Source organism: Heterodontus francisci, chromosome 32 (genome assembly GCF_036365525.1).
Source record: "Heterodontus francisci isolate sHetFra1 chromosome 32, sHetFra1.hap1, whole genome shotgun sequence".
Taxonomy (NCBI): Eukaryota; Metazoa; Chordata; class Chondrichthyes; order Heterodontiformes; family Heterodontidae; genus Heterodontus; species Heterodontus francisci.
Window position 1 is genome coordinate 16960002 of NC_090402.1, and position 26816 is coordinate 16986817.

The following is a 26816-nucleotide window of genomic DNA, read 5'->3' on the forward strand; positions in this document are numbered from 1 at the left end:
TGCAAATGAGAAGCAAAGAGTCACTTGTGGCTCCAGAGCCGCAGGTTGCAGACCCCTGAGCTAAACATACAGAGAGAGGTCTCAACATTCAGACTCATTTTCTAAACCACAGCTTCCACATTTCTGAAAAGTTGATCATGTTGTGAGTGGAAAAGTGGGGCGAGCTTTAACATGGATGAGTGTGTGGGTTTGGATACAGATAATGGGGGTTAAGGCATGGAAAATGTGAGCGCATCAGGAAGGCGGCTCCAACCTGCTGACTTCCGCATTTAACCCCAACAAGTTAAGCTGCGTGCACACAATTCCCTCAGGAGAGATGGCTTGTCAATTTTAATATGTTAATCACTCATTTACAGCGATATTAACATGGATTTTGCAAGTTAACTGTGGATTCACAGGTATTCCAGCCTTTCTGGAATTCGCCAGTGAAAGCAAGGTGAGAACACAGTGGTAATTGAAGGGGCTGAAGACATGACAGGGCAATATGTCAATAAATACTGACACTTGACAGCTGCGTGTGAGAAAGGCTCTGTTCACAGTAGTTGTGCTGAGGGGTTGCTTTTACAACTTAGGAGCTGTAATCTACACTTTGGAAATTTGAATGTCTGATCTGTACTTTGGAGCTCTGACCTGTCAGATCAGAATAGGTGCCACTTATGCAGTGTTACTTTGGACCTCAGAGGAGGGCCAAGATGACCAACACCAGCAGCAGGAGCAGCACCAGCAGTCTGCTATTCACAGACCTGTAGCTTCACAGGAGAGAGGAGATCAGCAAAGATCACAGGAGGCTATATCTAGTACACAGGGTCTACAGGCAGAGGATCAGCTTCCTCAACAGGTGTCTCAGGAGGCTCAGGGTGGCAGATATTTCCATCCTGCTGGAACCAGTGGACCAGGTGGCCACACTTTGGGCTGTCAAAGTCAATACCACCCTCAGCTTCATTCCCTCTGGATGCTTCCAGAGTTATATCAGAGACATTTTCAGGATCTCGCAGTCGGTGATTGACAAATGCATAAGACAGGCAACTGATTACTTGTTTACCAGGGCCAGCAATTATGTCAACTCTGTCTGTGATGACACCAGTCAGAATGAGTGGGCCCTTGGGTTTGCGGCTCTGGCTGGCTTCCCATAGGTGCAGGGTGTCATTGGCTGCACGCATGTGGCAATTAAGGCACGCCTAGATCATCCGGGAGTATTCATCAACCACAAGAGCTTCCACTATGTCAATGTGCTGCTGGTGTGCAACCTCAAAAAGATCTTTATGCAGGTGTGTGAAAGATTTCCGGGCAGTTGCCATAATGCTTTTATCCTGCAGCATCCACTCTCTCTGATCTCTTCACACCTCAAAGCAGACTTACAGGCTGCTCATAGACAAAAGATATCCATTTAAAACATGGCAGATGACACCCATAAGGAACTCAAACAATGAGGCCCAGAAGCGATACAATGAATGCCATATGATAAGCAGAGTTTTCACTGAGCAAGCCATCGGCATGCTGAAGATGCGCCTCAGGTACCGGGACAGATCTGGGGGCATCCTTCAGTAGGCAGCAGCCAGGGTCTCCACAACATTGTGCAGCAGCAAGGTTTGGACCTACAGGAGGAATATTGTGCAGAGCACAGAGTCCCTTCAGATGATTCCAAGGAGGAGGAGGAGGAAGTGGAACATGATGCAACCAATGAACCAGCAGCAGCTCTCACTGCTGTCCAGGATGCCCTCACTAATGCAAGCTAACGTTTCACCAGTCCACATTCGTTCCCCATGAGCTGGGAAACACTTTGTTGCTGCTCAGTGGGTAATGAACGGCCAAAACTAGGTGTCATTCATCCTATTTAAAGTGGCTTTCATAGAATGCAAGCCATTGGTGAAGGCCTGCATGTGCTTGATTGGCGCATTTATTGCTCCATGCAAATGGCCAATCTTTTCATGGACGAAGACATCATCGCAAAGACCTGCAACGTCATGCCACTCATGCTCAAAGATGGACTCCTTAAATCTCTTTGCAAGTGTGCACAATGCAGCTGGAACGCCTGCCAGTACATCGCACATTCTTTGCTGCTGCTCCAGAAGTATTCTCTTCATTGATGGACCACGAGGCTCAGAATCTATGTCCAGCCGAGCAGCCTCCAACGTGGATGCTCCACTGCTGTCCCGGCCTCCATCATTTGTTCTTGTTCACTTGTGATGTATGAATTATCAGGTAAAAACCCAATTATCTGCCTTATCGGTCTCACTGAAGTGTGATTATCTGAGCTGATGCGTGTTCTGCACAAGTCCTACGATGGTGTACCCTGAGAGGGAGTGACCTCCTCTGAGGAGTCTTTGTTTTCTTCCTGGATCACATCCTGTGGGACATTTGAAGACCCTGTTGGAGATTAAAGACATGAATTAGAACTGTCAAGGGAAGAATGTTTAAGTGATCATTATACACATGGTCATATTTCACTCACTGCTGTCATTAAGACAACAAGAGTGAGTATTGCAAGACATGTGGCTGTGTGATACTTAATTCTGTTACCAGGGAGCTAAGAGGCTCCATCTCCCCATCTCCAACAGCCAGGCATACTGAGACTCCACTGCAACTCCTCCTCTGCAGCTGTCAGTTGCGAAATGGTTGGAGGGCGACCTCCGGTTTTCTGCCTCTCCCTCATATTTTGTACTCTCTTCTTCTGCAAGGGAGGAAAGGAGGAGCTATTAGTGAGAGTAATGGCATGTGTTGAATGAGTGGATGGACAACACTTGTTGAGGGTGGCTATGAGGGAGAGGCATGACATTACATAAGAATGAAGGGTGAGTGTCAGTGGTGGATCGACAGATGGAAATGTGAGGAATTCATAGACAGAGAAGGATGGATGTACCGACAAGGAAAATTGGTGTGAGGAGTGACATGCTGGAGTAGGCTTGAGAAGGACTGGAAGCATAGTTCAGTGGAGAGCTGGCATGGACTTGATGGGCCAAATGGCCTCCTTCTGTGCCTTAAATTACTCTATGACTCTAAGCAGTGGCTGGTTTAAAAAGGCACTGACAGACACCCTCCATTTACTTCTGGGTTCCCCATGCACTAGCGGACTCCCTAACTCCCCGACCTCTCTCAGCACATCACCAAGTTAAAATCCACCCATTGTATTTGTTACTAAAAATGCTTTGAAAATAACAAATAAAAATCTATGTAAAAGCATTATAATATCCAACAATGGAGATTATAAATTACAGTTGGTGATGTTATGCTTTTACTCATAAAAAAATTCTCTCTCTACAATTTTAACAAAGGCATTAATCTATCAAAAACAGGGCTAATGTCTCTACTAAAATAGGCAAGAAGGGAATTTGATATTAACAACCCGAATTTCCAAACACGCATTTGTTGGAATTAACCTGGTTAAAAACAATTTGACCACTAGAATTAACAATCTATAAAAAATGAAACTTTAACAAAATATAAACAAAACCATTTGGTCCTGACTTGGTACTTCATTGGCTGTAAAGCACTTTGCGACATCCAGTGGTCATGAAAGGTGCTACATAAATGCAAGTCTTTATTTTCTGACAAAGAAAAATTATAAAAGATCCCATATTGGTAGAAACCATCGACCAACCCCTGAAACCACTTTGTGTATATTGTTAAGATCAGGTGAGAAAGGTGCCCAGGGGTCCCTTTCAGCCTTCACCAGGTCTTACTGTAACCGGGTTTAATTTTAAACTAAAATTTTAGTTTTCAGCTCCCCCTTGGTGAATCCTTGTTCACCGCTTTCCAATTATAAGGCAAAGTAATGAGCACAAACAGGCTTTCTTAGGTTTAAAGAAGAAAAGTGAAATTTATTAAACTTAAACTCTAATTCGGTTATTGCTTACGGATACACGACGCGCCCACACTAGCATGCATACGTGATACACACATGCAGATAGGGACAGAAAAGAGCAGAAGAAAAATAAAGTGGAGAGGTTTGAGGCAATATCTGAAGAGTTTCTTGTTACTGTGCTTTGAGCTCACTGTAGAGTCCTTTTGTAGGTTGTTCTTGCCTGTACGTAATTCTTGCTTTTCGTTGGGGCCCAGTATTCTTCTTAAACCTTGTTCACTGTAGGAGACTTTTCTCTCTTGGGGTTCATGTGTCTTCAGTGGATTCCAAAACTGGTGAGAAAGAGATGGGAGCAGACAGGAGAGAGATGTTCTCAATCCAGAAGCCAGGACCTTTCTGTCTTCAAACACTGTTTCTCCAATCTAAACTCTCAGTTCAAAACACTGCAACAGCCAGTTAGTCATGTGACTAAACTGGTCTGACCACGTCCGTCCTGTGTATTTGGAGCAGGGACTGGTTCCTCTGATCCCACACTGTCTTCTAGTATGCAAAAATGTCTTTCCGGCTAGGGGCCTGGCAATTCCTTGTAATAGGCCCTCTTTTCTTCCCAGCAACAATCTGAAGTTTAATGTCCATGTGGTGAAATTAATGTGTGCCTCAAGCTTGGCAGGTGGGGGGCCGGCATGACAATATAATTAAAACATTAAGGTGGATTATTGTAAGATCTTTATGAGCTTACTGCAACAAACTTCATCAGGTGGCAGTGCCCTTTAATAGGTCTGCATTACAGAGCTCTCAGTTCAACTGTCCTAAATTCATATGTAACACCAATTTCCAGTAATACAAAAAGTTAAGGAAACTGGAAACCGGTGGCTACGTCTTTCACTACTGGAGCCAATAGAGGTTGGAGTTAAAGCAGATGGAAAGATAGTCGCCTCTACTGGAAGATTTTGTGCTGTTCTCTGCCCTGTTAATAAGAAGGTCTTATTCGTTCTACTGTGTTGGTCTTACTCTAAGTGCAACTGCCAAAATGCAAAATATTGGCTGGTCAATAACTCTTAACGCAGAACAGTGTTAATTTACATTTGATGCATCAAATTCCACGTTAGTGCTGGTTGCTCCGAATTGGAATCAGAGGTATTGAGGTAGATTTTTGTCATCACCACCTGCGTACAAAGTATTGCCTGCACACATCAGAAACTCAGGCAGGGTCACTCGCAAGCCCATTACTGATTTTCCTTCTGTGGTGAGTCCATTTTATTTGCTGAATACTGCACCAATAGTGGGAGACCATGGGGTGAAATTGGACTTGGGCAGGACCGCAAAACAGACTGAATTGCATTTTCCAAATGTTATACGACACGCTGATATTCAGTGCTTTTGAAGCTAATGAAACATTATCAGGTGGGGTATATAATGAATGACCGATGTGATACTATCTGCCCAATTCAAAACCACCTGCAATCCTCCAATTTTGGCCTCTTGTGCATCCTCAATTTTAATTATTCCAGGATTGATGGCTGTGCCTTCAGCTGCCTTGGCCTTAAGCTCTGGAATTCCCTCCCTAAACCTCTCTGCCTCTTTACCTTTCTCTCATCCAGTGAGATGCTCCTTAAAACTTACCTCTTTGGCCAAGTCAACTATCCTAATATGTCCTTATGTGAAGTGCCTTGGGAAATCTTACTATGATAAAAGCACTATAATTAATGCAAGATGTAGTTGCTTCCATCCCCGGCCATGTACAATATCACCCCCCCCACCCCCGCCATATGAGGGCAGTGCATTCCCGATTGTGGGCATGTTAGCCACAGGTTTTCTCCCACCGTGGATGAAAAATCATGAGAATTTTCCAACGGGGGACACTAGCGAAAGGCCATATTCAGGAAACTGCCCATACAAGTTCTAAGATGCATAGCAATGTATATATATGTACCTAAATGGACTTGCTTGATAAAGAGGATGAGTGAAACTTTGTTCTGTTCCCAGAAATGTGACAGTTGTGCTGCGATTGGGTACTTGCAACAAGACAGCTCTAACGTCAGATCGTAGCACTGGCCCCACACATAATTGTAGTCTTGCATACCACCTAGTGAGAGATATTGAAAACTGTCAGACAGATGTATCTGAAGCCAAGACATGTGCGAAATATCATATGCAAATTGCTTTGCACAGGCTTTCCACATATGTTCTGCACACATAGTCATATCTGATTCAGCTGTGCAAGAGTGATATAAGACGTGATAGCTACAGAGCAACTGATAATATTAAAACATCAAGAGATATTGAGCTTCGAGTGATGTTTTGGGATTTTTTGTATTTTTGTTATGCCCATTGAAGTGAAGGATCTTCATTTTCTCACTTTAGACTGACTGTCAGCATCAACCACTCCCAGGTTACATTTAGTACAGATATACAATATAGAGATATTACCTTACACTTTCCACCTTTTCACTGTACCCGTACTTCCATTTTCTACATTATTTTGGGCTTGTGTAAGAATCCTGAGTTGTCGGCTTGGGAAGGTTTTAGCAGAGAAAATGTTCCTGCAACTACATAGTATTACATCACAGGAATTACAGCACAGTAACAGGCCATTGAGCCCATTTATGCTCCATGCAAGCCTCCTCCCACTTTACTTCATATCACCCCATCATTGTTATTCAGTGAAACCTGAATTATCAATTCATTTATAATCCTTGTACAAGTTTCAAACACTAACTTGATAGCACGAAACTTCTAAATTGTTTAGCTGTAAGAACAAAAGAACTAAGAGCAGGGGAAGACCATACAGCCCCTCAAGCCTGCTCTGCCATTCAATGACATCACTGCTGAACATCTACATCGATTCCACTTTCCTGCCCTATCCCCATAGCCCTTTGATTCTCTTCGTGCCCAAAAATCTATCGATATTAGACTTGCATATACTCACTAACTGAGCATCCACCGCTTTCTGGGACATAGAATTCCTAAAATTCACAATGATCTGAGTGAAGAAGTTTCTCCTCATCTCAGTTGTAAATGGTTGATGCCTTGTTCTGCGACAATGACCCCTAGATCTAGACTCCCCAGCCAGGGGGAAACAGCCTCACAGTCTCAACTCTGTCAAACCCGCTTAAGAATTTTATATGTTTCAAATGAGATCACCTCTCATTGTTCTAACTTCCGGAGAACATAGGCCCATTCTATTCAATCTCTCCTCATAGCACAGTCCTCTCATCCCAGGAATCAATCTGGTGAACCTCTGTTGCACCCCATCTAAAGCAATTGTATCCTTCTGAAGTAAGGAGACCTAAACTGTACACAGTATTCCAGGTGTGGTCTCACCAAAGCCCTATATAATTGCAGTAAGACTTCCTTACTCTTATACTCCAGATCCCTTGCAATAAAGGCTAACATCAATTTGCCTTCCTAATTGCTTGCTATATCTGCATTTTAACTTTCTGTGATTCATTTACAAGGACATCCAAATCCACGGAATACCAGCATTTATTAGTCTCTCATTTTTTTTAAACTGCTTTTCCATTCTTGCCACCAAAATGGATAATTTTACACTTTCCCACATTATACCCCATCTGTCACCTTTTTGTCCAATCAATTAACTGTTCTATATCCCTTTGCAGCCTCTTTTGCTTCCTGTTCTGATGTCTGGCTAACTGACCTATAGTTCTCCATTTTCTCTCTCCTGCCTTTCCTGAACAGCGGGTTTACATTTGCTACCTTCCAATCCCATGCGGACTGCTCTCAGATTGAGGGAATTCTGGAAGATCAAAACCAAAGCATCTACTCTCTGCAACCACCTCTTTTAAAACTCTAGAATGTAGGCCATCTGGTCCAGGGGATTTGTCAGCTTTTAGTCCCATTAATTTCACCAGTACTTTTTATTTACTCATAATTAATTACTTTAAGTTCCTCACCCTCCTTAGGCCTTGGTTCCCGACTATTTCTGGTATGTTCTTTGTGTCTTCCACAGCGAAGACAGATACCAAATATTTGTTTACCATCTTTGCCATTTCTTTATTTCCGATTATAACTTCTGTCCCTGCTTCGAAGGGACCTACATTTACTTTTGCTACTTTCTTCCTTTTTACATACTGGTAAGAGCTCTTGCAATCTGTTTTTCTATTTCTTGTTAGTTTACTCATTCTATTTTCTTCCTCTTAATCAATTTCTTGGTCATTTTTAAAACCAGGCTTAGTTTTTTGGGTAACATTTTAAGTCTCTTTTAATCTTATACAATCCTCAACTTTTCTAGTTAGCCATGGTTGTACCACTTTTCCAATGGAGTTTTTGTTCCTCAAGGGAATGTGTGTTTCATTCTGTGCAAGTTTCTGGAAGCCAAGGACTATAATGGGCTGGTATCAAATGCTGAGTGGAAGAATACTGGTTAACATCACAGCCACTCACATCGTGAGTTCAGATCTTGGCCAAGTATTCTCTCTGAGGGCAGGAAAAAAAAGTATGTAAAACAGTAGATAAGTCACCTTGCAGAACCTCTCAGCAACCAGCTTTCAGCAGTACAGTTAGAAGCTTGATAGGTAGTTATATGTCCACTCTGCTTGGCTTGGAAATAGTCAATGGTGTCTGGTTGGTGCAAAACCAGGGAGAGGAGAACAAATCAGTATAAAAAATAGGGAAAATATATAAAAGATAAAGAAAACTCAGAATAAAATAAACACACGAGATTCTGCATCTTGTGTTGTGGGTTTTGTTGATTATAATCCCTATGCTCTTGAGCACCATGAGATTAGCTAACATTAACATTGTGTGGTGTGAGTATTTTATGCCATTTTAACAACATTAACTGTGAAACTTCAAATGTGAAGACTGAAGATAGTCAGAAAGGTCCAAAGAGGGAACAGGAGTGTTCCATAATCTGTGATATGAGCCAGTCCCCTATATTAGTGGCTTGCCTGCAATGCTGTACCATTTAGCTCCGTTCGTCACACCATTCAGGAATTTCATCTTACATAAATTCCCTTTGTACATGGTTTTATGGTTAAAGGAATATATTTTTGCCAAGTATTTAAACACATCATCATCGGGACTCCGACTGTAGTTGCTGCTACCTGTGAAGGACAACAAAAGTGATTGTTCAATAATATGCACTTCAGAACTTTTGTTTGGCAGAAATAAAACTTTGCACAGAAATTCTTCAGAATGGAAACTGATCCTATTTTGACAAAAGGGCATCATATGCAGAAACTCATCTGAAATACATAAATTCACAGGACAGTCAAAAATAATTATAAATTACTTGAGCTCACCCAATGGCATCACTGATAATAGCATCAACCAGTGTGATACCAATACAAATAGATTAGGAATATGTCAGGTCTAGTTTTCGATTAGTAAGCTCATTTCAATCAGGCAGCAGTTGGAGCATTATAGTCAAGAATTGAATTCATCGACCCGTAATGGCAACAGAAGGGGGCCATTCGGCCCATCAACTCCATGCTGGCTCTCTCTAGAGCAATCCAGTCAGTCCCATTTCCCCCACTCTATCCCCGTAGCTCTGCAAGTTTATTTCCCTCAAGAGTGCTCATCCAATTTCTTTTTGAAATCATTCATCGTCTCTGCTTCCACCACCCTCGTAGGCAGTGAGTTCCAGGTCATTATCACTTGCTCTGAAAAAAGTTCTTCCTCACATTCCCCCTGTATCTCTTGCCCAAGTCCTTCAATCTGTGCCCCCTAGTCCTTGTACCATCAGCTAATGGGAATAGTTTTTCTTTGTCTACCTTGCCTAAAGCTGTCATCATTTTGTACACCTTTATCAGATCTCCCCTCAATCTCCTTTGCTCCAAGGCGAACAAACCCAGCTTCTCCACCCTAACCTAAAGTTGCTGCATTATGACAGCTAGGTAAAATCTGCTGAGGTTCCAGCTCCCAAACCCCATTCAGCGAAGCCAATGGAAAATGCGAGTTTGTGAACAACGGCTGAAGATCAAATCAGATTCAGATGCCATTCTCTCACAAGAATTAAGAAGCTTGCCAACATTCCACTGTAGGCTCACATAACAAGAAAGGAAGAACTTGCATTTTTATAGTGCCTTTCATGTACTCAGGATAATCCAGAATGCTTCGCAGCCAATGAAGTACTTTTGAAACACATTCACTGTTGTAAGTTAGCTTGATGCAGCAGCCAACTTGTGCACAGCAATGTCCCACAAATAATGAGATAAGTGATCAGATAATCTGTTTTAGTTGTGTTGGCTAAGGAATAAATGTTGGCCAGATCCCCAAGAGAACTGCCTGTCCTTCCTTGGGATCTTTTACGTCCACCTGAGATGGCAGGTGGGGCCTAAGTTTAGTACTTCATCCAAAAAAATGCCTGCAACAGTACAGCACCCCCTCTGTATCGCACTGGTCAAGTCTGGATTATGAGCACTGGAGTGGAGCTTAAACCTATGACCTTCCCATCTAGACATATGGTATATAAGAAATGTTTGGTCAGTAAGTGGCTGATGTAACTGCTTATGCTACACTGGGTTGACTGTTAGTTCATCTAGATGGGAAGTCAAGTGCATGTTCATTTTCTCTTTCTTCATGCTGTGGTTAGGAACCAATTTAGGGGGATTATAGCTTAAAGAAATATATTTACACTTTAGAGATGTGGTCAGTGTGCACTTGCATTGGATCACATGTGGTAGGGATCTGGGACTCAGATGCAGCTGATTGAGGAGTTGTTGCAGTTTAAGATATAGAGCTAAGGTGGGTAAATGGAGTTGAAGTGAAGATCAGAGTCTAAGTGAATGGTGGAGCAGGCCTGAGGGGCTGAATGACCTACTCCTATTCCTATACTCCAGTCATTGACCTAAAATTTATAAGCAGCTACAGCCTCTAATTGATCTAAGCAATTTATAAGTTACCTTATTACCTAGATTTGTCTATTTAGAGCAGTACCTTAAAAGGCCCAGGGCGGATTAGCAGCTAACTGCCACAGCCAAGTTTGAGATTGAGCGTTCCCATGAGTAATGGCATGGCACGTCTGAATCTACTTCTCATGGGACAAAATCTCCACCTTTGTTACAGGCATCATGAGGAGACCAATGAGGGGTGGCAATCTTCATGTCAAAAGGGAGAATAAATGTTTTAAATTTGTAAAGGAAATAACATTAACAACGTTACTGCGGGGTGGGGGGGGGGTGGGGAGCAAATTTTATAATAACTTTCGAAAGAGAATTGGATAAATACCTGAAGGGAAAAATTAACAGGGTTGTGGGGGAAGGACAGGGGGGTTGGATTAATTGGATAATGCTACTAAAGAGGTGACGCAGGCACGATGAGCCGACTGGTATCCTCTACACCGTGTCATTCTATGATTCTATTCTAATTTAGGGATGCCATTGATGAAGAAATTTGAACATCTATTACCAAGGTCTGCAAGTCCCAAAGTTATGCACAAACCAGTACCTATTCATGCCTGGACAAACCTTCTGCATGCTTGTTTTTAGTCATCTTACATGGAAACATAGATTTATGGCACAGAAGGAGGCCATTTGGTCCATTATGTCCATGCTAGCCAAACAAAGAGCTATCCAGCCTAATCCCACCTTCCAGCTCTTGGTCTGTAGCCTTGTAGTTTACAGCACCTCAAGTGCATATCCAAGTGTTTTTTTTAAATGCAGGGAGTTTCTGCCTCTACCACCCTTTCAGGCAGACCTCCACCTGGGTGAAAAGATTACTCCTCAACTCCCCTCTAATCTGAACAATTACTTTAAATCTATGCTAAATGGAGATAGGGCCTTCCTATCCACTCTATCTAGGCCCCTCATAATTTTATGCACCTCAATTAAATTTCCCCTCGGCCTCCTCTTGTGGCTAGCATTTCTCTCTTGTGTAGTGCCACTGCAGTGTTAACAGTCAGCGCTGCTGCTTGTTTTCACTTGTCTCTTACTACATTGTTAACATAAGAATATATTTTTTCAACACACTTTGCCACCTATAATAGGAATTTCAGAGACTGCCAGCTCCATGTCGTGCAACGCCAGCTATATTGGGATCAATAGAATGTCTGCTACGAACAAACATGGCATTAATTTTGGACCATTCTGCTGTGTGGATCACAAGGGTCTAGGCTTAGATGTGAAGCAGCATGTGTGATGCCTTCCAAACAGAAATTCAAAATTATCCAAACTGTTCAGAATTGACACACGTTCAAGCCTTTCATTCAGACTGCCGATCAGCTCATCCACAAACCGTTACAATCATCTCTTGGCACTGTCAGATTTTCCTTCAGAGTACAGAAGGTTGTTATTTCTGGCTTCTTCTGCTGCCATTCTGCTAGGTCTCCCGTGGTGAGTCATCGCCGTCTGCGACCAGCTCTCTGCCAAGATATGCATGGCTTCAACATCAGACAAACTGACAGGCTCCTTCTCAAATGCTCATGTTAAAGTCTTCAGCTTTGTCAAAGGACCCTGGGCTGTGGGCTAGTGTTTAAATATTTTCCCTTACCCACAGTACCCGTACCATCCCCATAGTTCTCAGAACTGCTCATGATTAACGCACCTCAGGTGCAAGAGTTGTTTTATTTTGCTTTATCATTCAAACTCTTCAAGTCAGCTTGTGGACCAGCCTTGTATGCAGCAATGGAGTAGTGATATTTCGATGCTACTCTTATTGTCTTATCCACAACTTACAGCATCGTATTGGGCTTAAACCTACTTTTTTATATATCTGTTCAAGGGATGCAAGCATTGTGGCATAGCCAGTATTTGTTGCCCATCCTAATTGCCCTTGAGAAGCTGGTGGTGATACCAGCCCATTATAGTCCTTGGCTTCCAGAAACTTGCACAGAATGAAACACACATTCCCTTGAGGAACAAAAACTCCATTGGAAAAGTGGTACAACCATGGCTAACTAGAAAAGTTGAGGATTGTATAAGATTAAAAGAGACTTAAAATTTTGCCATAAAAACTAAGCCTGGTTTTAAAAATGACCAAGAAATTGATTAAGAGGAAGAAAATAGAATGAGTAAACTAACAAGAAATAGAAAAACAGATTGCAAGAGCTCTTACCAGTATGTAAAAAGGAAGAAAGTAGCAAAAGTAAATGTAGGTCCCTTCGAAGCAGGGACAGAAGTTATAATCGGAAATAAAGAAATGGCAAAGATGGTAAACAAATATTTTGTATCTGTCTTCGCTGTGGAAGACACAAAGAACATACCAGAAATAGTCGGGAACCAAGGCCTAAGGAGGGTGAGGAACTTAAAGTAATTAATTATGAGTAAATAAAAAGTACTGGTGAAATTAATGGGACTAAAAGCTGACAAATCCCCTGGACCAGATGGCCTACATTCTAGAGTTTTAAAAGAGGTGGTTGCAGAGAGTGGATGCTTTGGTTTTGATCTTCCAGAATTTCCTCAATCTTAGAGCAGTCCCCATGGGATTGGAAGGTAGCAAATGTAAACCCGCTGTTCAGGAAAGGCAGGAGAGAGAAAACGGGGAACGATAGGTCAGTTAGCCAGACATCAGAACAGGAAGCAAAAGAGGCTGCAAAGGGATATAGAACAGTTAATTGATTGGACAAAAAGGTGACAGATGGGGTATAATGTGGGAAAGTGTAAAATTATCCATTTTGGTGGCAAGAATGGAAAAGCAGTTTAAAAAAAACGAGAGACTAATAAATGCTGTTATTCCGAGGATTTGGTTGTCCTTGTAAATGAATCACAGAAAGTTAAAATGCCGATATAGCAAGCAATTAGGAAGGCAAATTGATGTTAGCCTTGATTGCAAGGGCTTTGGAGTATAAGAGTAAGGAAGTCTTGCTGCAATTATATAGGGCTTTGGTGAGACCACACCTGGAATACTAGAGAGAGCCTTCATGAACCACTGCCGTCCACAGTGCTGTTATGAAGGAAGTTCCAGATTTTTGACCCAGTGTCAGTGAAGGAACAGCATCATCATTCCAAATCAGGATGGTGTGTGTCTTGGAGGAAAACTTTCAGGTGGTGGTGTTCCCATGTTTCTACTGCCCTTGTCCTTCTAGTTGGTCGACATCGCGGGTTTGGAAGGTGCTGTCGATGTAGCCTTGGTGAGTTGCTACAGTGCATCTTGTAGATGGTACACACTGCTGCCACTGTGCAGCAGTGGTAGAGGGATTGCATGTTTAAGGTGGTGGATGGGTTGCCAATCAAGCAGGCTGCTTCATCCTGGATGGTGTTGAGCTTCTTGAGAGCTGTTGGAGCTGCACTCATCCAGGCAAGTGGAGAGTATTCCATCACACTCCTGACTTGTGCCCTGTAGATGGTGGATAGGCTTTACAGAATCAAGAGGTGAGTTACTTGCTGCAGCATCCCCAGCCTCTGACTTGCTCTTGTAGCCACAGAATTTATAAGGCTGTTCCAGTTATGTTTCCGGTCAATTGTAACCGCCAGGATGTTGATGGTGGGGGATTCAGTGATGGTAATGCCATTGAACGTCAAGGCATATGGTTGGATTCTCTCTTGCTGGAAATGGTCATTGCTTGGCATTTACGTGGAGTGAATGTTACTTGCCACTTATCAGCCCAAGCCTGAATGTTGTACAGGTCTTGCTGCATGCAGGGACAGACTGCTTCGATATCTGAAGAGTTGCGAATGGTACTGAACACTCTGCAATCATTAACAAACATCCCCACTTCTGACCTTATGATGGAAGAAAGGTCATTGATGAAGCAGCTGAAGATAGTTGGGCTTAGGACACTACCCTGAGGAACTCCTGCAGCGATGTCCTGGAGCTGAGATGATTGACCTCCATCAACCATAACCATTTTCCTTTGTGCTAGGTATGACTCCAACCAGTGGCAAGTTTTTCCCCTGATTCCCATTGACGTCAATTTTGTCAGCGCTCCTTGATGCCACACTCGGTCAAACACTGCCTTGATATCCAGGACAGTAACTCTCACCTCACCTCTGGGATTCAGCTCTTCTGTCCTTGGAACAAGGCTGTAATGCAGTCTGGAGCCGAGTGCCCCTGGCAGAACCCAGACTGATCATCGGTGAGTAGGTTATTGCTGAATAAGTGCCGCTTGATAGCACTGTCAATGATACCTTCCATTATTTTGCGGATGATTGAGAGTTGACTAATGGGACAGTAATTGGTTGGATTGGATTTGTCCTGCTTTTTGCGGACAGGACATACCTGAGCAATTTTCCATATTGTTGGGTAGATGTCAGTGTTGTAGCTGTACTGGAACAGCTTGTAGGCAATGCATGGCAATGACTAATATATTGTGAATAGGGGGAAGAGTGCATACCAGGTGGCTGATTTCCAACCAGCAGTTTCTGCCTGTGTCCAAAATGAAAAGGTTAATCACATATCTGGTCAGATTTTTGGGGCTTTGGCTACAATATCTTGTCTAGTATTCATCACTAAAAAGTAAGAACATGTACCTAAAGACTTATGTTGCTCCAGCAACAATTCCGTTTTTTTGAATTCGTAACTACATCCACTGAAGGGGGCGTAAATTACTTTTTCCAGCTGGTATTTGATGCAAAAAGGTTAAACCAAAATGTGGAAATTTCCCTAAAACTTTTGCCTTTACTATCGAAGGCATGCAGCCTTCAAAAAATACCTGTTGATGCAATGATGTAGCTTGTCATAGAGGCATTTATGGCATAGAAGAAGGCTATTCAGCCCATTGAGGCAAAGCCGTCTCTTCACAGAGCTCTGCAGTCAGTCCCACTCCCCAGCTCGATCCCCTTAGCCCTGCAATTCTATTTCGCTCAGGTAGCCATCCAACTTCCTCTTGAAGTCATTGCTTGTCTTTGGTAGTTCTTTGTCGTTACTTGCAACTTTTTTGTTCAAAATCAACAAAATGAAGTGGAATATTTTGAACACAATCAGTTAAACTCCAAGATTTCTAATTAGGCTGATGTTCTACCAACTACTTAATGATCGATTCTACAAAAGCTAATGGTAGCTTTTTCAGAGAGCCAGCACAGGCATGATGGGCCGAATGGCTCGTTCTGACTCAATGATTGAGTCATTTAATCTGGTTACAACAGAAGAGGTGATTTTCGTACTCATGGGCTTTAGAGATCTGCAGTTATTTGAAGCCTTCCTGCTCCCACCAAGGGTGGAAACATCATATATTTGATGGATCTTAAACAATGTCACATGTATTGGTTCACCAGGATCCCTTTCTTTGTGTTTTAGCTGCCATTGATCAGGAATGTGTTGCCACGAGGACTAGTTGAGACCTTAGCATCTTTTAAGGTCTAATTGGATAAATATTTGAAGCAGAGGGTGCTATGTGGAAAGTATTAAGTAGTGGCATTAGCAAAGAGTCAGCATAAATATAGCGACCTCCTTCTGTGCTGTAAACCGCTATGATTTATATATTAAAATAGAGTCTGCTTCACTCTGTACCCTAAAAAATGCCATAAAAATAAAGAAATTAATTACATTTTTTGTCAGTATTTATCTTGCAGCCACTTACATTGAATGAAATCATTTTACTGAGATGATGCTTTTTTAGAAGCTATAGATGGAGTATTCTTTCAGTGTTGATCTTGGCTCAGTGGTAACACCCTTGGGCTGGATTTTACAACCCCCCGACATCCGGGGTCATGGCGGGGGGTGGGGGGGGGGAGACCAAAAAATGCCTCTGGCAGAGGCCTGCCACAGGCCTCATTGCCGGGAAGACCTGGCCCGATATTACCAGCGGCAAAGCAAATTTGAATATGTTAATTTATTTAAATCAATGAATTAAGTACTTACTCGCTCCTGCTGTGCGTTCCGGTGCCATATTGGTGCCGATGGCCGGCATTCACGCGCCTTTGGATACCCATCTGGAGATCTGATGCGGGACACTGTTGGGGAGGGGGGAGCAGGTGAGTATCTCAGTGCAGGGGGTGGGGGGAGCGGGGTCAAACCCTCCAATTGGTGGTGGGGGATGGTGGGAAGGGTTAAAATGCATAGTTTACGAACTGTTGGGTGGGGGGGGAGGTCAGGTGCACAAGGTATATATTTTGGCGGGGTGGGAGAGGGCAAGGGATGAATAGTATGGTTATTGGGGGGGGGCGAGAGAGGGGCTAAAAAAATTTATTTCATTTTGTTGAATCAATTTTCATTAACTATATCATTAAAAGTTTAACTGAAATGGAAGGGCTCGCAGCTCTTTAAAAATGGCGCCTGCCCCATGCACGTCATCGGGGGGTGGGGGGGGTGGGTGGTCTGCCCCAGCCATTTAAATGAGCCGCTGCCTTTAATATCGCAGTGGCTCCGCAACGTGGACCGCCACTTTTGAAGCTCGTCACAGATCTCGGCAGCGAGCTTATAAAATCCAGCCCCATGGGTTCAAGCTCCAATTCAGAGCCTTCAGTGCAGGATTTAGACTGCCAAATCAGTGCAGTATTAAAGACGTATAACATTGTCAAAGATTGGTCTGATTTTACTCCATTCAAAACCCATCTACTTTCACAGAATTAAAATCGAGCCTGCTGTCTTTCAGATGGGATGCTGAACAGATCGAGGCCTGTCAACCCTCCCAGGTGGGTGTAAAGGATCCCACCAGTACTATTTGAAGAAAGGTAGTTCTCCTGGTAGATTGGCCAACATTAACCCTTAACTGACAGCGCCAAAACAGATTAATCTTTGTGGGACCTTGCTGTGCATAAATTGGCTGCTGTATTTGCCTACAGTACAACAGTGACTCCACCAGAAATATTTCATCTGCTGTGAAGCACTTTGAGATGTGAAAAGTGCTGTATAAATGCAAGTTCCTCTTTCATTTCAAACATCTAGACCAGGCCCTTATTTCTGCTCATTAAATATGTTTTTAGATACCCATGTGAAGCTTTCTTAAGTTCTGCTCTTCTTTGGCATGTTAAAACTGTGTCAAGCATATTAAAGGGTATTATTTTCAGGATTAAGTGTTTGCCTTTTGCTCAATTGTTTGCGAATATATGATGCGATGATGGAAATCGCATCAAAATGCATCACCGTAGCAGTTGCAAGTAATACATGCGACTGGAATGAGATAAATCTTGTCAGTTGCTTTCTGAAAAAAACTCCCTGGTGACTTTAATCATTGTTTTTTTCACCTTTGAGAACATCCTCAACTGAATTGCTGCTGGTAACTGAAAATCCTTGGTCTATGTAGTACACTCATCAGCAGAGTATATATAAGAACATACGAATTAGGAGCAGGAGTAGGCCACTCGGCCGCTCGAGCCTGCTCCGCCATTCAATAAGTTCACGGCTGAACTGGTTACTCCACATTTCCATCTACCCCCAACAACCTTTCACCCCCTTTGCTTATCAAGAATCTATCCACCTCTGCCTTAAACATATTCAAAGACTCTGCTTCCGCCGCCTTTTGAGGAAGAGAATTCCAAAGACTCACGACCCTCTGAGAGAAAAACATTTCTCCTCATCTCTATCTTAAATGGGCGACCCCTTATTTTTAAACAGTGACGGCTCTAGATTCTCCCACTAGGGGAAAGTGTCCAAATTTAACTGTTTAAATCAGCATTTGAAACAGTCAAGCCCTGTCAATGTCGTATGAGGGACATAACATCTCACATGGCATCTCACCAATTCAAACAAAGTTATCATGGGCATCATTCATCATTTAAAAAAGTAGGAAATTAAAACTTGTAGTCAAGTAGAAATTTACAAGCTTCATAACAGTGATCAAACACAAAGTTTGGTCGTGTTCATTGAGATCAGGCATATCCAACACATCAATCAATCTCAATGTTTTCCCCCAAGCCATCAGGACTTCAGAGTAAAAACGCCATTAATCAAGGCCCTAAATGAAAATCAAGTCATGAATCTGAGACCAATGTATGCATTGGGGGATAGAGACTGATTTTAATCCAACTCATACTGTTTAAAGTCCTAACATGAAAACCTCACCTTGGTTGTTATTATCATATGGATAAGCAGCCACTATGGCTCCTCCATGAAGACTAGCAGACAACACAAATGGCACACTGTGAATCCACTGTATCACTGCCTCGGTTTCTGGCTCGAGAGGTGAAATTCTTTTTCCAAAAGGATCAGGAAAATTTCTGTTTAAATCCATCATATTACTGTTATATCTGTAAATATATATAAAGTACAGGGAGGTTGTAGCAATGCTTCCCAATGGTGGTCAGCAGGATTTTATAAAATATGTATCAATTCTTATGCTAACAAGAGTCTTTTAGAAGAATGTTTCCTAAAGGAAAACTGAACTGTTTCTACAGGCAGACCTGGTTAATCCAAGAGAAAGCATAATTTTTTTGCAAAGTAAAAATCAACTAATTAATGAGTCATCAATTCATGATGTTAATATTTATTCACTTATCCTATCTGTTATAGTAACTCCATCTTTTACCGTGTGGACACTGACCACCTCATCTCTTACTAACATTTTACACTGCAGAGAAGCTCACTCGTGACTCAGAGCAGAGCATACATTGTTGCATGTAACACCAGCTGGTTACTGTGCATTGCACACTCAGTTCAGCAGTGCATCAGGCCTTTTGTTTTTAAGTGCAGAGCTCTTTTCTTACTGGCAGTTCAGTTCATTCATTGGAGAAGCACATAAGGACTTTGCACAGCTAAACAGTGCTTCAAGAGTGCCAATTAATCTGTTAGCACCATCCAGTGATGATGTACAGGTGAAAAGTGGACTTTCCATAATAAAGAATCAAAAACAATGCAAATCTGATATTTATTATTTATCTCTGTCAACCTGGATTTGGAAGTGGAGGCAAACATTTTAATCATATAAAAAGCAATGGCATTGGCTGATGAGGGAGAAAGATCCAATAGATCCCTAGACATACAAAGCAGCGGAACATGAATTTGAAAGGTCTGATTGTAAAACTAAATGTTATATTCTATGCACATACCTCTATCACTCTGTCACATGATGCTTTAACTATTTTATTTAGTTATGGGCATGTCCACTTAACCATAGCGCAATGGGATTCAAATATTTCTCTGTGTGGGGCTGAGGGGTGGTACCTAAAGATATTGACACTTCCAAAATACACTATCAGTCGTTCAAAAGAAAACCATAATATCATTGCAGAGAACCTTTTTAATTAGTATGGAGTAAATTACGTGCTACTGAATCAAAAATGCAGAAAAAAAACACATTGACATATGGTCTGATACCAAAGAGGACTCCAATCTGAAAATCTATGCCATATAGTCACAAGAGGGGAAGAAAAAAACAAGATGAAGAAACATACATCCTGGAACTAAAAATAAAGCTTTACCGTCCATGGGTCCCTGTGCACCTTCCAACAATCGATTTTTCAAACCCGTCGGGATTCATCGAGGGTAGAATGTGAATTCTCATGCTCCCAATCAGTTTGGTGATGTTCTTGTCTTGTCCATAACTTGTAACCAGGAAATCGATTAAATGGAGCAGAAGCTCCCTGCCAACAGGCTGCACAAATCACAGCATTAAGCACTAGAAAAGCCAACTGTTCTCCTCCATTCAAGCTTTCCAGAATGGCACATAGTTTCATTGTAGGCAATAAAAGCAAGAAACTGCGGATACTGGAAATCTGAAATAAAAGCAGAAAGTGCTGGGAATACACAGCAGGTCTGGCAGCATCTGTGGAGAGAGAAACAGAGTTAACGTTTCAGCTCTGTGACTTTTCAAGGTGACAAGGTTAACTCTATTTCTCTCTCCACAGATGCTGCCAGACCTGCTGTGTATTCCCAGCACTTTCTGTTTTTACATCAATGTAGGCAACTTGCTCATTTCATTGATTAAAGTAAGGTGACTGCCAAAACTCATCTCCTCAGTTTTCCCCATCGCAAACAAAAAAGTTGAAATACATTTTTTACATTCTTCATTGTAAGTTGTTCTCACAGTGAATTTGCCACATTTTACGGGAGATAGAATGTGCAAAAGTATAACTTGGCTGCATGCCCAAGTGTAAAGATAATCTGCAATCGAGGGATCAGTAGGGTTTTTGATGTTTCTGATCTGATTTTTCAAAATCAATGCAAAATCTGTGAAATTTACAGAGCTTGAATGAGATTTGCTGTGTCATAACACGAAACAGAATGATACCGGAGTCAAAAGGGTTACATTGTGAGGATAGGTTGTGTAAACATGGTTTATTTTTCCTTGAGTTTAGAAGGTACAGGGGTGATCGAAAATGATAAGGGATTTCAATAGGGTGGATAGAGTGAAATTATTTCCACTGATGGGGTAAATCCAGAATAAAGTAGCATATTCTTAATGTTAGAGCTATGCCAGTTAAAGAAGTGAAATCAGGATGCACTTTTTCCACTCAGAGTGTACTGGAAATCGAGAACTCTCTCCCCAAAAAAGCTGTGGATGTTGGGTCAATTGGAATTTTCAAGATTGGAACTGATGGATTTTTTGTTAGGTATTGGTATCGAATGTTATGGAGTAAAGATGGGTAAATGGAGTTGAGGCACAGATTGGACATGATCTCATTGTGCCTCCTTGTTCTGGATTCTTCACAGGATGAAATATTTCCTCTGCATCTACAATATTGAATCCAATTATCATGTTAAACACCTCAATTAAATCAACCCTCAGTCTCAGGAGAATGCAAGTCAACTTCATGCAAACTGTCCTCATAAAATAACCCAAGAAGCCAAAGGAGAATATAAAAGCCAGGGCGGTGCAATGAAATTGGAGAAAGATAGTCAATTCTACGTGTAAGTTGTAAGTTTGTATTCTCTGGAATACTCCCGGTGCCACGTGCTAGTGAGTATAGGAATAGGAGGATAGAGCAGATGAATGCATGGCTGAGGAGATGGTGCAGGAGGGAGGGCTTTAGTTTCTTGGGTCTGTTTCTGGCAAAGGTGGGACCTGTACAAGTTGGACGGATTGCACCTGAACCAGAATGGGACCAGCATCCTTGCTGGGAGGTTTGCTAGTGCTGTTGGGGGGAGCGGAGGGTTGGTGGTTTAAACTAATTTGGCAGGGGGATGGGATACAGAGTGGAGTTACAGTACGGGGTGATGCACAGTCAAATATAGAAGAGAAAATGAGTCAGTCTGGAAGGCAGAGCAAATATAGACCTGTTAAGGCACAAGTGAAAAATGCAAGGCTGGATTGCATCTATTTTAATGCAAGGAGTCTTACTAGTAAGGCAGATGAATTGAGGGCGATGATTAGCACATGGGATTATGATATTATTACTATCACAGAAACATGGTTGAGGGAGGGGCAGGACTGGCAGCTCAATATTCCAGGGTATAGAATCTACAGGCAAAACAGGGGAGGGGGATAAAAGAGGAGGTGGCATTGCACTGTTGATCAAGGAGTCAATTACTGCAGTAAGGAGGGATGATATCTTAGAAGGTTCCTCAAATGAGGCCACATGGTCAGAACTTAAAAACAAAAAGGGGGCAATCACTTGGCTGGGAGTGTACTACAGACCTCCAAACAGTCAGAGAGAGATAGAGGAGCAGATATGTAGGCAAATCCCAGAGAGGTGCAAAAATAATAGGTAATAATAGTAGGGGATTTCAACTTCCAATTTCACGGGCGGCACAGTGGCGCAGTGGTTAGCACCGCAGCCTCACAGCTCCAGGGACCCGGGTTCGATTCCAGGTACTGCCTGTGTGGAGTTTGCAAGTTCTCCCTGTGTCTGCGTGGGTTTTCTCCGGGTGCTCCGGTTTCCTCCCACAAGCCAAAAGACTTGCAGGTTGATAGGTAAATTGGCCATTATAAATTGTCACTAGTATAGGTAGGTGGTAGGGAAATATCGGGACAGGTGGGGATGTTTGGTAGGAATATGGGATTAGTGTAGGATTAGTATAAATGGGTGGTTGATGTTCGGCACAAACTCGGTGGGCCGAAGGGCCTGTTTCAGTGCTGTATCTCTAATCTAATCTAATCTAATCTTCCCCAATATCAATTGGGGGATAGTGTTAGTGCAAAAGGTTTAAAGGGGGCAGAATTCTTAAAATGCATACAGGAGAGCTTTTTGAGCCAACACGTAGAAAATCCTACAAGAGAAGGGGCAGTACTGGACCTAATCCTAGGGAATGAGGCCGGATGAGTGGTAGAAGTGTCAGTGGGGGAGCATTTCGGGGATAGTGACCATAACTGTAGGATTTAAGGTAGTTACGGAAAAGGACAAAGATGGACCGGAAATAAAAGTATTGAATTGGGGGAAGGCTGATTTCAATATGATAAAACAGGATCTGGCCAAAGTGGACTGGGAGCAGCTACTTGTAGGAAAGTCTATATCAAACCAGTGGGAGGCATTCAAAGAGGAAATAGTGAGAGTTCAGAGTCAACATGTACCCATTAAGGTGAAGGGTAGGACCAACAAGTCCAGGGAACCCTGGATGTCAAGGGATATAGAGGATTGGATCAGGAAAAAAAAGGAGGCTTATAGCAGATTCAGAGTGCTGAAAACAACGGAGGCATGAGAGGAGTCTAGAAAGTGTAGGGGGTTACTTAAAAAAGTAATTAGGAGAGCAAAGAGGGGACATGAAAAAACACTGGCGGGCAAGATAAAGGAAAATCCTAAGACATTTTATAAGTATATTAAGGGCAAGAGGATAACCGGGGAAAGAGAAGGGCCCATTAGGGACCAAAGTGGCAATCTGTGTGTGGAGCCGGAGGACATAGGTGAGGTTTTAAATGATTACTTTTCATCTGTGTTCACGATGGAGAAGGACGATGTAGGTGCAAAGATCAGGTAGGGGGACTGTGATATACTTGAACATATTAGCATTGAAAGGGAGGAAGTATTAGTTGTTTTAGCGGGCTTAAAAGTAGATAAATCCCCAGGCCCAGATGAGATGTATCCCAGGCTGTTATGTGAGGCAAGGGAGGAGATTGCAGGGGCTCTGACACAAATTTTCAAATCCTCTCTGGCCACAGGAGAGGTACCAGAGGATTGAAGGACAGCGAATGTGGTACCATTATTCAAGAAGGGTAGCAGGGATTAACCAGGTAATTACATGCCAGTGAGTCTAACATCAGTGGTAGGGAAACTATTGGAAAAAATTCTGAGGGACAGGATTAATCTCCACTTGGAGAGGTAGGAATTAATCAGGGATAGTCAGCATGGCTTTGTCAGGGGGAGATCGTGTCTAACTAATTTGATTGAATTTTTCGAGGTGGTGACGAGATGTGTAGATGAGGGTAAAGCAGTTGGATTAGTCTACATGGACTTCAGTAAGGCTTTTGATAAGGTCCCGCATGGGAGATTGGTTAAGAAGGTAAGAGCCCATGGGATCCAGGGCAATTTGGCAAATTGGATCCAAAATTGGCTAAGTGGCAGGAGGCAGAGGGTGATGGTCGAGGGTTGTTTTTGCGAGGGGAAGCCTGTGACCAGTGGTGTACCGCAGGAATTGGTGCTGGGACCCTTGCTCTTTGCAGTGTACATTAATGATTTAGACGTGAATATAGGAGGTATGATCAGTAAGTTCGCAGATGACATGAAAATTGGTGGTGTCATAAATAGTGAGGAGGAAAGCCTTAGATTACAGGAAGATATAGATGGGCTGGTAAGATGGGCAGAGCTGTGACAAATGGAATTTAATCCTGAGAAGTGTGAGGTGATGTATTTTCAGAGGACTAACAAGGCAAGGGAATATACAATGGATGGTAGGACCCTAGGAAGTACAGAGGGGTCAGAGGGACCTTGGTGTACTTGTCCATAGCTCACTGAAAGCAGCAGCGCAGGTAGATAAGGTGGTTAGGAAGGCATATGGGATACTTGCCTCTATTAGCTGAAGCATAGAATGTAAGAGCAGGGAGGTTATGATGGAGCTGTAAAAACGCTAGCTAGGCCACAGCTGGAGTACTGTGTACAGTTCTGGTCACCACACTATAGGAGGGATGTGATTGCACTGGAGAGGATGCAGAGGAGATTGACCAGGATGTTGCCTGGGCTGGAGCATTTCAGCTATGAAGAGAGACTGAAAAGGCTAGGGTGTTTTCCTTAGAGTAGAGAAGGCTGAGGGAGGACATGATTGAGGTATACAAAATTATGAGGGACATTGATAGGAAGAAACTTTTTCCCTTAGCGGAGGGGTCAATAACCAGAAGGCATAGATTTAAGGTAAGGGGCAGGAGGTTTAGAGGGGATTTGAGGAAAAAAATTTCACTCAGAGGGTGGTTGGAATCTGGAACGCCCTGCCTGAAGAGGTGGTAGAGGCAGGAACCCTCACAACATTTAAGAAGTATTTAGATGAGCACTTGAAACGCCATAGCATATAAGGCTACGGGCCAAGTGCTGGAAAATGGGATTAGAATAGTTAGGTGCTTGATGGCCGGCACAGACATGATGGGCCGAAAGGCCTGTTTCTGTGCTATGACTCTAAGTTAGTTTTCTGGAAGTCAGATTTCATTCAATTGGCCTTGACAGTAACAAAATACTTTATGTCAGGTCAACTAATACTTGATAACGTGGTCAGTACTATAAGCCTATTTATTGTCACCTATTACATAAGATGTATGTCTCTGAGTGTGAATAGTGTGTAGCATTTTATCATGTGACAGTGAGGAAGAAGATGGAAGAGAAAACATAACTTAGTTTTAACCAAAAAGGAGCTTGATCTTGTCTTTTAGGCGATGGACTGGCAGAATGCGCTGGTCAGCTGCCCGTTCTAGCAGGTGAGCAAAGAATCCCTGGTGATTTTGAGGCTCCTGCACCATTTAAATTTGGCAGGTGAGCTACAGAGCTCCAAACAGGCATCTTGATGCAACTTGATGGATTTTAGCCTTATGATTGGGATGGGCAGCTAATAGCAAGGTAAGTTGCAGGATTGATGGTGGGGGCGGAGGTACGCTGTTGTTACAATTATGGAGGTTGGGGGTCCTGGGACGGCAGCTGCCTTGATTATTTTTGTAGGCTCTGCTCCTCCACAAAAATGATTCAATGCTTACCTTTGGCTAGACCTCTTTGATAGCACCGTACATAGAACTGGTAAGTGAGACAGTTCCGATGTAAAATGATAAAATGATAATCAATGTTCTATTTATGTCATGGGACCTCGATTTCCATATTGGACACCTGGTGGTAGGTCCCTTTCAAAATGGCTGCATCACCAGTGTTAACAAGAGTTGTATTGCCAGCAAGCCAATTTTGAGACCCTTATCATCCTGTTAACACCAGGTGAAGACAATGAACATTGACCCCAAGGAGTCCCACCATAAAAAAGTGATAACATTCAGCAAATTTCTGTTGTTTGGACAGATTAGCTGCTGTACAGAATAACTTTGCTTCTATTTAAAGCAAGAAATGTCAAGCATGACTTATTATTTTGAGATAAGGATATTACTGTCAGTCACAATAGCATCTTATTCTTAGTCTAACCCCATGGTTCAACAATCATCAGTAAACATACCCTCCCGTTCATTATGAGTTATAGTTTACCTCATTTCCATGGATATTTCCAATGTATTTAACCTCAGGAATGCCAATGCGATGTTCCATCGGGCTTTCTCCAATTGCAATAACCCAAAGATCCCGTCCTAATGTGCAGTAAGTTATACAGACAAGTAACAGAGGAGTGATTATATAGCAGTGCTCTGATCAGAGGACTTTAAATGACATTGTGAACTGCAAGAGTAAAGCTTGAGTGATTAATAACTATAATTTGAATCCCAAATTACATTTTACCCTTTAAATTGAGTATAATATGACTGGTGACTGTATATTTTACTTATAGTAAGAATCTGGAGCTATTGAATGCATCATTCATCACTGACTTGCTACTGTAAATAAAGTATTGGAAACCCATTTTCCACTTATCAATTGTCCAATGTGATAACATGGCAAGTGGAAGATTTCCAGTGTGAACCCACCTATTAGTCACTAAGATTACTTTTTCAAATCAGAATCTCACAATTCAATATTGTATATATTTAAAGAAAAACTATACATCTTGCTATGTTTATTAATACTCCACCTTCCACTGACTGTCCAATGCTGTAAACATGGGTAATAGTTGAATAATTTGTTTGCACATCATGAAGGAAAGACTCCAGAGAAGACGTGTGATGGTACTTAAAGTCCAAACTAGCATAAGAATATTGGTGGAGCATAAATAAAACAAAACACACTGTGTACATCCAGTA

The 26816-nt window shown here is 42.3% G+C and overlaps 1 protein-coding gene across 1 annotated transcript in view; it reads right to left on the minus strand.

Moving 5' to 3' along the window:
• The window catches only part of LOC137347462 (carboxypeptidase M-like), a 33036-nt gene that overhangs the window by 3034 nt on the left and 3186 nt on the right, over positions 1-26816 (minus strand). Inside the window, exons 4-9 of the mRNA XM_068011906.1 lie at positions 26648-26757; positions 26113-26210; positions 19996-20168; positions 18641-18825; positions 8710-8865; positions 5733-5885 (exon numbers count right to left, since the gene is read on the minus strand). Coding sequence (XP_067868007.1) covers positions 5733-5885; positions 8710-8865; positions 18641-18825; positions 19996-20168; positions 26113-26210; positions 26648-26757 — 875 coding nt within the window. The remainder of the gene's footprint in view (positions 1-5732; positions 5886-8709; positions 8866-18640; positions 18826-19995; positions 20169-26112; positions 26211-26647; positions 26758-26816) is intronic.